Source organism: Anomaloglossus baeobatrachus, chromosome 1 (genome assembly GCF_048569485.1).
Source record: "Anomaloglossus baeobatrachus isolate aAnoBae1 chromosome 1, aAnoBae1.hap1, whole genome shotgun sequence".
Taxonomy (NCBI): Eukaryota; Metazoa; Chordata; class Amphibia; order Anura; family Aromobatidae; genus Anomaloglossus; species Anomaloglossus baeobatrachus.
Genome location: NC_134353.1, coordinates 360,119,258 through 360,132,592, shown reverse-complemented (window position 1 = coordinate 360,132,592; position 13,335 = coordinate 360,119,258). Strand labels below are relative to the sequence as shown.

Below are 13,335 nucleotides of genomic sequence, written 5' to 3'. Positions count from 1 at the left end.
TCTATTTTATTTTTTTGACGATGAAGCTGTGTAAGGGGACTAGTTGAATTTTTTGATCGCTTTCTATTCTGATTTTTGGGAAGTAAAATGAACAAATAAACAGCAATTCACAAAATGTTTTAATTGATTTCCTATACGGTTCAAATTACAGTAAAGAGTAAGCTTTATTCTTTCGGTCAGTGTGACCGCAGTGTTAACAGGTTTAGGCTAGGTTCACATTTCCGTTGTTTTAAATCTGTCAGGTCTGTCAGCGACGGATCAGTCGTTTTTTAGATGTCAACTGACGCAACGGATGTGTTTTTGTGAAAGGAATCCTGTGAAAAAACTGATCCGTCGCGTCCGTTACATCCGCTGTGCGTCCGTTTTTTCACGGATCAGTCATGATCCGTTTGTGTTTGGGACAGCTCAGTGGGTGTGCCAAACATGCTGGGCATGCTCAGTAGAGTATGACGAAATCCAGCGCTGGATTCCTACGTAAGACGGATTACGACGGAATCCAGCACCATAGACAAACATTACAAGCTTGACGGATTGCGACGGATTCCTGCTCGGTGCGTTAATTTTGACTGCCCGAAAAACTTTACATTCTGCGTTGTTTCCGCCCGGCGGTCAGTCCAAAAACGACTGACCGCGGCGCAGCGGATGCAACGCAAGGTAATCAGTCACAATCCTCCACTAATACAAGTCTATGGGAAACAACAGAATCCGCCAAACGGATTCCGTTGTTTACCAGAGCCGCAGATTGTGACTGATACGATTTAACGGAAATGTGAACCTAGCTTAATATAAGTTTTTTATGTTTTTCTACTTTAGTATACTAAAAACTATTTTCTACAAAAAATATTTTTTTTTGCTTTACTATATTTTAAGAGCTGTAATTTTTTTATTTTTTCACTGACCAAACTGAGTGAAAATTATTTTTTTTTTGCATGCAAGATGACATTTTCAGGGATTCTATTTTTACTACTAATAATTTTCTAACTGTTTTTTCCTTGTCCCTCTATAACACTTGAACATTTTATATTTTAATCACTGGTCTAAAATGCTTCAAAACACATGTATTGCAAAGCATTAGATTACAATTACAAAATGACTGTTAGGTCATGCTTATGGCAAGACCTAACTAGCCACCATACCTGGGAGACCCAGAAGTCATCTTATGGTTGCCATGACAATAATTGACAGGGGTGGAGGGGGCTAATGGGATGAGAGAGGGAGCGCTCTCCATTTCATAACAATCTAGATTCCAAGATTCACTATTGACTGTGGCATCTATAGGACTTCTGCTCTCCTATTTTTGCCCTCACACTGTCAGTGCTGTGAGATAAAATCTGCAGAGTGTCACATACATTGGTCTGCATCTTTTCCAAGTACTAGTTCATTATTCCCCGATGCCTGGGATACATGCAGAGCAGTATTTGTACACATGCTAATCGTAATAGGTGTCGGCAGTGAGACCTGTGTCACCTGGTTAGATACATTAGGCGCTGACCATTTCACACAGAGAAAGCCAGTTGCGACCTTCTCTGGGGGAGTTTACTTTTTCCCTGCAAGTCATAGCCCAATCATAAGCAGGCAGTGTCATTTAGGAGGAAAAAGAAAACACCCCCATAGAAGAATCTCTGTTCTTATTATTATAAATAATTTCAGCCAAGATTCCAGCAGTAATTTGGTGGGCACAGTGCCTGCATGATGACTATGACATACTGGTAAGTCATACCAAGGAAACATTTTCCCTATTATGATGTACATCTACATCAAATATTGAGAAAGGGTTAAACTAGACCTATAAATAGACAAGCCACTAAGTATTCAGATCCAACAGATACTGTAAGCAGCCCAGGAATAGCATACATATGTACTGGCCATCTGATATCCAATCAGCTTGATGATCCTTACCTTCATAAGCAGAGCTGTCTCCTTTTCAGCCGTGTTTCTCCATAACCGTGTCAACTGATGGATTTCAGAGTTCAAGAACTGGTTCTGCGTTTTGTAAGCATTAATGTCATCCTTTTGAAAGACAACAATTATTAAAGGTTCTGTTTTTATATATCATAGAAGCTCACATAGTCTAGATAAAGATATATGTATACAAAATATTCTTACCATTAAGCTGTCAATCTTCTTATATTGCCCTTGTAAGGTCTCAATTCCAGTAGTGTTCTTCTTATCGGAATCACTCTGGCTGAGAAGCTGCTCATTCAGCTTCATGATAAATTGTTGTTTTGCATTGTTCTTTTCCATCAGCAATTGTACATGTTCTTTGAGTTCCCCTATATGAAAATCCTTAAAACTAACACATTGTTCAAGGTCCTGTTTTTCCTGCTCAAGGAGCTCCACACGTTGCCTAAAGTCCTCAATTTGCCTAACCTTATGTCGTATGAGCTCTAGTCTATCTTTTTCCTCTGTAGCACTCAAATACTCAGTGCATGCTCTTTTCTCCTCTTGAGCAGACTCAAGGGCACGGTGCAGAAGCTTCACAAGGTCCTGGTGGAAACAATAGGTAACAATGTTACATTCTCAGGTTTAATGACCCTATAATTATCTCTGATGATTTCAAATTTTCTTAAGGATGGAAGTAAACATGGAAAATAAATAGTGTGCATCCATTTGTCAACACATCTAATCGTATCTACCCTTAGATATTGATCTTGCCAATATTTTTCATCATTAAGATACTCAAAAGATATAAAAAATGTTATAATGTCAATTAATAATTGTGAATTTAGAAATACATTTCCAACAGCTCAAAATGATTTAAAGGGGTAGTCCAGGGTTTTCATGAAAGTCTGCAGTCACTCTATGTGACTGTAGACTTGTGTATCCTAACATCGCAGGCAGCGTGCACTGTCAGGATCCTCCGGTGGTGGCAGAGAGAACGAGCAGTTATGTGACCTCAAGTATGTGGTATGTAATCTATTGGCCACATCCCAACTTGCCGTTCGTGGACTCACTCAGTTCACTTGTATTGAGCGAGGCCGTGCACGTCTAGTTGGAATTTGGCCGGGAGTATGCATATCACATAACTGTGGTTAAATGACTGCTCGGTCTCACTGCCAGCAATACAGAATCCTCACAACGCCTGCTGCACACAATGCGAGCATTCACAAGTCTGCAGTCACATAAAATGACTGCAGATTTTGATGACAAGCCTGGAAAATGCTTTAAACAATAAAATGTCATGGCGTGACTATCGGTATAGCAGTGCACCAGAGCTCCAAGACTAATGCCTGCTTTACACGAGACGACCGATTGTGTGAGTTTACGATCGATCGTACCGGCCCCCGTCGTTTGTGCGTCACGGGCAAATCGCTGCCCGTGTCGCATATAGTCGTGAAACCCCCGTCACAGGTACTTACCTGCTGAGCGACCTCGCTGTGGACGGCGAACATCCTCTTCCTAAAGGGGGAGGGACGTTCGGCGTCACAGCGACGTCAAACAGCCGCCGGCCAATAGAAGCGGAGGGGCGGAGATGAGCGGGACGTAAACATCCCGCCCACCTCCTTCCTTCCGCGTAGCCGCCGGGAGCCGCGGGACGCAGGTAAGCTGTGTTCATCGTTCCCGGGGTGTCACACGGAGCAATGTGTGCTACCCCGGGTACGATGAACAACCGGCGCCATTTTAATTAAACAATTTTTTAAAACTGAGCGACACGACTCGATTTGTGAGCGATACTCTGTAGCTCGGAGGTGTCACACGAGACAACGTCGCAAACAATGCCGGATGTGCGTTACGAAAACCGTGACCCCGACGATGCATCGCACGATAGCTCGTCTCGTGTAAAGCCCGCATAACCCTCAGGCTAAAGGGAGCCCTGTCTATCCCTGACCTCAGATACACCCCTGAAGGACCTTCCTGGCCCAGTTTCTTACTAATCCAGATCTTATATCCCCCTCCCACCTACCCCAGGGGTGAAAGCAGGGACAGGAGTGTGATAAAACCATCAGAGATAGACAGGGGAAATAAAAACTCTCTCTCACAGCACGCTCACACAAGGGTATAAGACAATAAGAGGTTAGGAGGAAAATAAGAGCAGAGAGGAAACAACCAGATGATGAGAGAATTCCACAACAACTCCAAGCACCACGCAATATAATCACCAGCAGGACTGGAACTCACCAGCACACAGACCCACACTGCAGCAAGTTAGTTAGCATTAGAAGACAAATTCCACCATCTTAAAAAGGAGGGGAGTAAATGTGATAGGTTTCCAACAATATGTGATCCCAGAGGTAACCAGCAGACTAGCAGAAATTAACTCTTGCTGGCCTGATCATTAATGAGCACACAGCTGGTTGACGCCCAAGCCAGCCTGTCTAACTCAGAAGCACCAGAGAAACCATAGTGTGGAGTGTCATAATCTGTGGAGTGAACAGCGTTTGATGCCGCCATGACACTCAGCAAGTTTTCAGCAGAATTTCATGCGATGTTCAGCTCTGCACACACCTGCTGGCACACTGGCATCAGACTCTGTTCACACTACAGAGTCCGACAGGCAACCTGAGACTTTAGCATTGTTCACCTAGAGCCGGGTGTAGATTGCTTCAGGTTCACTGGTCTCCAGCTCTGCAGGAGTTAATTCCTGCAAACTGGTAAGCAGGACCTAAATGCTGAGGTTGCTGATTGCCAAGTGCAGCGGTCTCCTCCCTTTATTAAGCACGGCTTCCTTCCTTTATGTGCAGATGATAGCTTCTGTGATCCCGGTCTTAGGGGTACTTTGCATGTTGCGACATCGCTACTGCGATATCGTCAGGGTCAAATCGAAAGTGACGCACATCCGGCGCCAATAACGACGTCGCAACGTGTAAAGCCTAAGAGAGAAGATGAACGAGCGTGAAGTAGTCAAAAATCGGTGATCTGTGTCACGTCGTTCATTTCCATAATTTCACTGCAGTGACAGGTACGATGTTGTTCCTCGTTCCTGCGGCAGCACACATCGCTGTGTATGAAGCCGCAGGAGCGAGGAACATCTCCTTACCTGCGTCCCGCCTGCAATGAGGAAGGAAGAAGATGGCCGGGATGTTTACGTCCTGCTCATCTCCGCCCCTCCGCTTCTATTGGCCGCCTGCCGTGTGATGTCGTTGTGACGCCGCACGACCTGCCCCCTTAGGAAGGAGGCGGGTCTCCGGCCAGAGCGATGTCACAGGGCAGGTAAGTGCGTGTGAAGGTGCCGTAGCGATAATGTTCACTACGCCAGCTATCACAAGAGATTGCATCTGCGACGGGGGCGGGGACTATCGCGCTAAGCATCGCTACCATCGGCTAGCGATGTCGCAGCGTTCAAAGTACCCCTTAGTGTTTCTCCTCTTCATGGTGATCCGTGCTGCGCTTCTGAGTGGTGTGAGCGTTTCCCTGTTGAGCGTTACTTCCTCCCCTTTTTCGTTACTCCCCAGTACACATATCATCTCTCCTGTGTGTGTTAAGTGCTGTGTGTACGAGTTTCAGTTCTCCCTTTTCCGTGTCATTTTGTGGGGTTTCGTCTTTGTGTTTCCTGACACGCCCCGAGGATGGGGTAGAGGTGGAGTAAGATCAGGGCCCAGACAGGAGTTAGGGCTACGTTGGTGGCTCAGACCTCGTTACCATCAAACCTACCTCCGAGGTAAGGAACAGTGTAGGGTCGCAAATCTGAGGGCAAGTTTAGGGGCCCCAGTCTTATTTCCATATACCCAGAGACAGTGACACAAAGACAACAAGGATCATTATATAAAACACAAACAAAGGGAAACAGCAGCTCTCTTTTTAAATGCCAAAACACATGCAAGCATAGAATATATGACATTTACACTGCATTAATGATATGTAAAATATACTTAGAAAAATTAAGGTCCTTTGCACAAAAATTGGCAAATTGTTGTATGCCCATCAATCATGGCAAGATGACCTTTCTTTGAGGAAACCCTATGCTAGTGTGATACCTCTCCTGGACTAAAAGTCTATAAATACATGGAATGATAGGATCTGGCACTAAGTAAAACCACCTTGTGGCTGATGGTCAGAGAGCACAGTCAGAATAGGAGGCTCTCTGACCTATAAGGCAAAATACTAAAAAAGTGCATCTCAAAATATAGCAAAAGTAAACAGGTGCTGACTGCTAAAACTACACGAAAAACAAACAAAAGGGATACTGCAGCACTCTCTATGCGTCAAGACATATGTAAACATAAAATATATGACATTTAAACTGCATTAATGCTATGTAAAATATACTTAGAAAAATGAAGGTTCTTTGCCCACAAGTTAGCCATGTATTCTGTTTGCTTATGTCTTGACACTTACAGAGTGTTGCTGTATCCCTTTGTGTTTCATGTAATTTTAACAGTTAGCACCGGTTCAGACTTGCTGTATTTAAAGATACAGTTTTTAATACAGTTTTTAAGGAGTTTTGCAGTATAGATAGATAGATAGATATATATATATTAGAAGGTGGCCCGATTCTACGCATCGGGAATTCTAGAATTTACGTATTGTGTAGTTCATGTATGATTTTTGTTATTGTGTAGGGCGCTGTACATGTTCTGGGTGTTGTCTGGGTGTGACGGGGGGTGAGAGCGGTGTTGTATGTGTGTTGCGTGTGTTGCGTTGTTTGTGGAGCGCTGTGTGTCTGTAGCGTTGTGTGTGTGTGTGTTGTGCGGTTTGTGTGTGTGTGGTGTGTTTTGGGGGGAGGTATGTTTTGTGCAATGTGTGTGTTGTGCGGTATGTGCGTATATTTGTGTGTGCCGCGGTGTTTGTGTGTTGGGTGTTGTGTGTGTGCAGCGTTGTCTGTGTGTGTGGGTGTCTGTGTAGGGCAGTTGTTTGTGGTTCCCAGTGTGTGTATGTGTGGTGTGTTGTGCAGTGCGCGCGTGTGTGTGTGTTGGGGGGAGGTGTGCACTTCCCATCGTGCTCCATCCCCCATGCAGCGCACTCCCCATCGTGCTCCATCCCCCATGCTGCGCACCCACCATCGTGCTCCATCTCCCATGCTGCGCACTCGCCAAACGTGCTCCATCCGCCATGCTGCGCACTCCCAAATGTGCTCCATCCGCCATGCTGCGCACTCCCAAACGTGGTCCATCCGCCATGCTGCGCACTCCCAAACGTGCTCCATCCGCCATACTCCGCACTCCCCATTGTGCTGCATCCCCCATGCTGCGCACTCCCAAACGTGCTCCATCCGCCATGCTGCGCACTCCCAAACGTGCTCCATCCGCCATGCTGCGCACTCCCAAACGTGCTCCATCCGCCATGCTGCGCACTCCCAAACGTGGTCCATCCGCCATGCTGCGCACTCCCAAACGTGGTCCATCCGCCATGCTGCGCACTCCCAAACGTGGTCCATCCGCCATGCTGCGCACTCCCAAACGTGCTCCATCCGCCATACTCCGCACTCCCCATTGTGCTGCATCCCCCATGCTGCGCACTCCCAAACGTGCTCCATCCGCCATGCTGCGCACTCCCAAACGTGCTCCATCCGCCATGCTGCGCACTCCCAAACGTGCTCCATCCGCCATGCTGCGCACTCCCAAACGTGGTCCATCCGCCATGCTGCGCACTCCCAAACGTGGTCCATCCGCCATGCTGCGCACTCCCAAACGTGGTCCATCCGCCATGCTGCGCACACCCAAACGTGCTCCATCCGCCATGCTGTGCACTCCCAAACGTGCTCCATCCGCCATGCTGCGCACTCCCAAACGTGCTCCATCCGCCATGCTGCGCACTCCCAAACGTGGTCCATCCACCATGCTGCGCACTCCCAAACGTGCTCCATCCGCCATGCTGCACACTCACAAACGTGCTCCATCCGCCATGCTGCGCACTCCCAAACGTGCTCCATCCACCATGCTGCGCACTCCCAAACGTGCTCCATCCCCCATGCTGCGCACCCCCCATCGTGCTCAATCCCCCATGCTGCACCAGCATCAGCCTCTCTACCCGCAGCATCAGCCTCTCTGCCCGCAGCATCAGCCTCTCTCCTCCCAGCATCAGCCTTTTCGGTCCCCAGCATCAGCCTCTCTCCTCCCAGCCTACCCCAGCCTCAGCCTCCCCCAGCATCAGCCTCTCTTCTCTCAGCCTCCCCATCCCAGCCTTCCCCAGGATCATCCTCTCTCCTCCCAGCCTCCTCAAGCACGCCGTGCTCCTCTGCCGACACTCACAGATCCGATCGCATACACTCACACACACACACACACACACACACACGATCGAATACACTCACACACACCCGATTGCATACACTCACGCACACACACACTGACGATATCGCACATACGCGCTCACACTCACAACATCCGGAGATACCACATGCTTCTGGCCATGTGATCCTCCGGCAGGTCCTGGAAGCTCACAGCACAGTATCGCCGCCGAGAAGCAAGCGATATCCCAGGATGTTGTGAGTGTGTGGATGCGATGTGATGTGTGTGTGAGGTGTGTGTGAGAGTGAATGTGATCTGATGTGTGTGTGTGTATGTGTGCTGTTATGTGTGTGCGTGTGTGTATGTTCCGCCGCTGCAGGACCTTGATGCGCTGGTAACTATGCTACCATGGTTACCAGCGTATCTCGTCCCCCGCACGCACGGGAGCCCACACCAGCATACGTCGGCCAGCCCCAGCAATGTGAGGGTATGTGTCGGCTGGTTTGGCGGCGTACGCTGATGTGGGCTCCCGGGGGTACAGTACTCACCTGGGAGTCGTGGCTCCGTGACCGTGTCGGTTCGGGGAATGCGTGGGGGGGGGCGGGGCCAGAGCTAGCGTGCATTGCGTGAGGGGGGCGGGGCGTGGCAGAGTTGCCAATGCCTGCAGGGTGCCGGGGCGAGCGGCCAATCCGTGCGGGGGGGCGGGGCCATGGCGAGCCCAGCGGCCAATCAGCTTTGTGTCACCGTAAGGACACAATTTTGGAGCAAGACAGACAGACAGACAGACAGACAGACAGAATAAGGCAATTATAGATATATATATATATAATATATATATATATATATATAACCTTGGTTTAAGAGTAACTTGGTTTAAGAGCAATGCTTTGCAATAAGAGCAAATATTCACCATGCACACTTCCGGGTCCGTCATTTCACCGCGCTCTGACCCGCTGTGGAGGTAACTTTCTGTATGTACTGTTTACTGTATAGAGTATACCATTCTACAGTATATTCCATATAGCATGTCTATCAATTAGCATTTGTGGATACAGTATTGTAACCAGTACAGCACACTGCTTGTACTATAAGCTGCGTGTGCAGTATTCCTATCCCACATTTGGCATAGTTCTGCCCTTATTTTGGGGAGAATTGATTTAGGTGTGTTTTTTGTGTCCTCTAATAGAATAAAGATTGTCATATTTATACATTATTTTTTCTGTCTCTAGTGCACCTCCAGCACATCAACAATTGTATTGTAAGCTAATGTGCAGTTTAATATTTTTTTGTTTTTTTTACTGCATAGTATTTTGTATTAGTGTACTGTAATAATTTTATATGAATACAGTACATTATTTTGTATTACTGTAATAAGTTTGTATAAATACAGTAAATATTTTTGGGTTGTGGAACGAATTGTCTGCATTTCAATTATTTCCTATGGGAAAATTTGCATTGATATAAGAGGCACATGCCCGGAACCAATTATGCTCGTAATCCAAGGTTCCACTGTGTACGTGTATATATATATATATATATATATATATATATATATATATATATATATATATATAATATTTTTCGGACTATAAGACGCACCGGACTATAAGACGCACCTTGGTTTTAGAGGAGCAAAATAGGAAAATAAAACTTTAAGCAAAAAAATGTGGTCATGACACACTGTTATGGGGCGAGGATCTGCTGCTGACACTGTTATGGGGGTAATGTCCCCAAATTCTCTACTAAGGTACCCCATCCTGGTAATGATCCTCCTGCCTTGTATATGATCCTGCTATAAACCCCCATCCTGCTCATATTCCCTCATCCTGTTCATATACCCCCATCCTATTGATATACCCTCCATCCATCCTATTGAAATTTCCCCATCCATCCTGCTCATATACTCCCATCCTGTTCATATACTCCCATCCTGTTCATATACCCCATCCTGTTCATATACCCCATCCTGTTCATATACCCCATCCTGTTCATATACCCCCATCCTGTTCATATACCCCCATCCTGTTCATATACCCCCATCCATCCTGCTCATATACTCCCATCCTGCTATATGCCCCCATCGTGCTCATATACCATCCTGGTATATGGCCTGTATCCTATAGCACAGAGAAAAAAAATAAACGTTTATACTCACCTTTTCCTCACTCCCTCCAGCACGATCATCTTCCTCTCAGCGGCAATGACCTGTGTGTGTGGAGCCGTTCCCCTGCAGCGCGCGATGTCTTCCTGTCTGTGCCGATCAGCTGATCAGCACAGATCAGCTGACCGGCACAGACAGGAAGACATCGCGTGCAGCAGGGGGACGGCTCCACACACGGGGACGGGTGAGTGTACTGATTCACTGCACACCGCGCTGATGATGACGCGCGGGGGGCAGTGAATACAGCCGCACATGATCACTCCAGGCTGTAATTGCCAGGGGTGATCATGCGGACCGGCTCTTTACTATGCGCGCGTCCCCGCTCATCTTCCCGCCCACCTGTCAGCGCCGGCTTCTGCGCTGAGAGATGGGCGGGAGGATGGGCGTGCATATGTAATGAGCGGGCCCACGTGGTCACGGCAGGCGCTGCAGCTGCCTGCTCGTGCCCCCGATGACCCGCTCCACCGCAGCACCCTCGTTCCCGGCCGCAGCCCTATAGTCAGACCATAAGACGCACCCCCAACTTTCCCCCAACATTTGGGGGAATAAAAAAGAGAATGTTGTTTACTTACCGTAAATTCTTTTTCTTATAGTTCCGACATGGGAGACCCAGACCATGGGTGTATAGCTTCTGCCTCCAGAGGACACACATAGTACTACACTAAAAAGTGTAGCTCCTCCCTCCTAGCATATATACCCCCTGGATAACCAAATATAGCCAGTTTAGTGCAAAAGCTGAAGGAGGACATCCACCCACAAGTAGAGATAGAGCAAAACCCGGAACAACCGGAACCTCTGTCTACAACAACAGCCGGTGAAAACACACGGAACAAGAAAACTGCCAACAGGCAACAGGGAGGGTGCTGGGTCTCCCATGTCGGAACTATAAGAAAAAGGATTTACGGTAAGTAAACAAAATTCTCTTTTTCTTCATCGTTCCTTATGGGAGACCCAGACCATGGGACGTTCCAAAGCAGTCCATGGGTGGGAATAAACAGAAAACTGAGAAGTAGGCGAAACCTAACTTCACAAATGGGCGACAGCCGCCTGAAGGATGCGCCTGCCCAAGCTCGCATCTGCCGAAGCATGAGCATGCACTTGGTAGTGCTTCGAAAAGGTATGCAGACTGGACCAGGTGGCAGCCTGACAGACCTGCTGAGCCGTAGCCTGGTGCCTGAAAGCCCAAGAGGCACCGACAGCTCTGGTCGAGTGTGCCTTGATCCCCGGCGGGGGAGGCACTTGAGTACACTGGTAGGCATCGGAAATGGCCGACCTAATCCAGCGAGCTAGGGTCGGCTTAGAAGCCGAGAGGCCCTTACGCTGACCAGTGGTCAGCACAAAGAGAGGTGCACCGCCTAAGAGCAGCGGTGCGAGACACATAGATCCGGAGCGCCCGCACCAGATCCAGAGTATGCAACGCTTTTTCAAAGCGATGAACAGGAGCCGGACAAAAGGAAGGCAGGGAAATATCCTGGTTAAGGTGGAAAGGAGATACCACCTTAGGAAGAAAGTCCGGAGATGGACGAAGAACCACCTTGTCTTGGTGAAAAACCAAAAAAGGTGACTCCGAGGAGAGCGCAGCCAAATCAGAGACTCTCCTGAGGGAAGTTATGGCCACTAGAAAGACCACTTTCTGTGAAAGACGAGACAAAGAAACCTCCCTAAGTGGCTCAAAAGGGGGTTTCTGCAAGGCCGTGAGGACCAGATTAAGGTCCCAGGGATCCAGAGGCCGCCGGTAAGGCGGAATGATGTGAGATGCGCCCTGCATGAAGGTGCGCACCTGAGCCAGCCGGGCGATACGCCGCTGGAACAACACTGACAGAGCCGAGACCTGTCCCTTGAGGGAATTGAGGGATAGTCCTAGCTGCAGACCAGACTGCAGGAAGGACAGAAGGGTCGGCAGGGAAAAAGGCCAAGGGGCATGGCCGGAAGAACGACACCAGGACAGGAAAATTCTCCAAGTCCTGTGGTAAATTTTGGCCGAGGAAGACTTCCGAGCCTGAGTCATAGTGGAGATGACTTCGGGAGGAATGCCGGAAGCCGTCAGGAACCAGGACTCAAGAGCCACGCCGTCAATCTGAGAGCTGCAGAATTCTGGCGGAAAAACGGACCTTGTGAGAGAAGGTCTGGACGGTCCGGGAGATGCCACGGCACCTCTACGGACAGACGGAGCAGGTCTGGGTACCAAGCTCGCCTGGGCCAGTCTGGAGCAATGAGTATGACCCGACGGCCCTCTATTCTGATCTTGCGCAGGACTCTGGGCAAGAGAACTAGAGGGGGAAACACGTAAGACAGACGGAACTGGGACCAATCCTGAACCAGCGCGTCCGCTGCAAAGGCCTGAGGATCGTGGGAGCGAGCCACGTAAACCGGGACCTTGTTGTTGTGCCGGGATGCCATTAGATCCACTTCCGGAGTTCCCCACTTGCGGCAGATCGACCGGAACACTGCCGGATGCAGAGCCCACTCGCCGTTGTCCACGGTTTGACGGCTGAGATAATCTGCCTCCCAGTTTTCTACGCCTGGGATGTGGACTGCGGATATGGTGGACTTGGAGTCCTCCGTCCACTGAAGGATGCGTTGAACCTCCAACATTGCCAGGCGGCTGCGAGTCCCGCCCCTGGTGATTGATGTAGGCAACTGCTGTCGTGTTGTCTGACTGGACTCGAATGTGCTTGCCTGCCAACAGGTGGTGAAAGGCTACGAGAGCTAAGAGCACAGCTCTGATTTCCAGCACATTGATCGAGAGGGCTGATTCGGACGGAGTCCAAGTGCCCTGTGCTCGGTGGTGGAGAAATACTGCTCCCCAGCCGGATAGACTGGCATCCGTGGTGAGGATCACCCAGGACGGGGCCAGGAAGGAGCGTCCCTGAGACAGAGAGAGGGACCGAAGCCACCACTGAAGAGAGCTCCTGGTCTGTGGCGACAGAGCCACCAACCTGTGCAAGGAAGAAGTCCGCTTGTCCCAACAGCGGAGAATGTCCAGCTGCAGAGGACGCAGATGGAACTGGGCAAAGGGAACCGCTTCCATTGACGCCACCATCTGACCCAGCACCTGCATGAGGT

At 48.9% G+C, this 13,335-nt stretch overlaps 1 protein-coding gene across 5 annotated transcripts in view; it reads right to left on the bottom strand.

Annotated features, from left to right (window-relative positions):
* The window catches only part of TBC1D2 (TBC1 domain family member 2), an 80,137-nt gene that overhangs the window by 29,580 nt on the left and 37,222 nt on the right, over positions 1-13,335 (bottom strand). For all 5 annotated transcript variants that reach the window (XM_075352449.1, XM_075352452.1, XM_075352453.1 and 2 more), the window contains exons 7-8: positions 2,107-2,487; positions 1,900-2,010 (exon numbers count right to left, since the gene is read on the bottom strand). In XM_075352449.1, the coding sequence (XP_075208564.1) occupies positions 1,900-2,010; positions 2,107-2,487 (492 nt within the window). The remainder of the gene's footprint in view (positions 1-1,899; positions 2,011-2,106; positions 2,488-13,335) is intronic.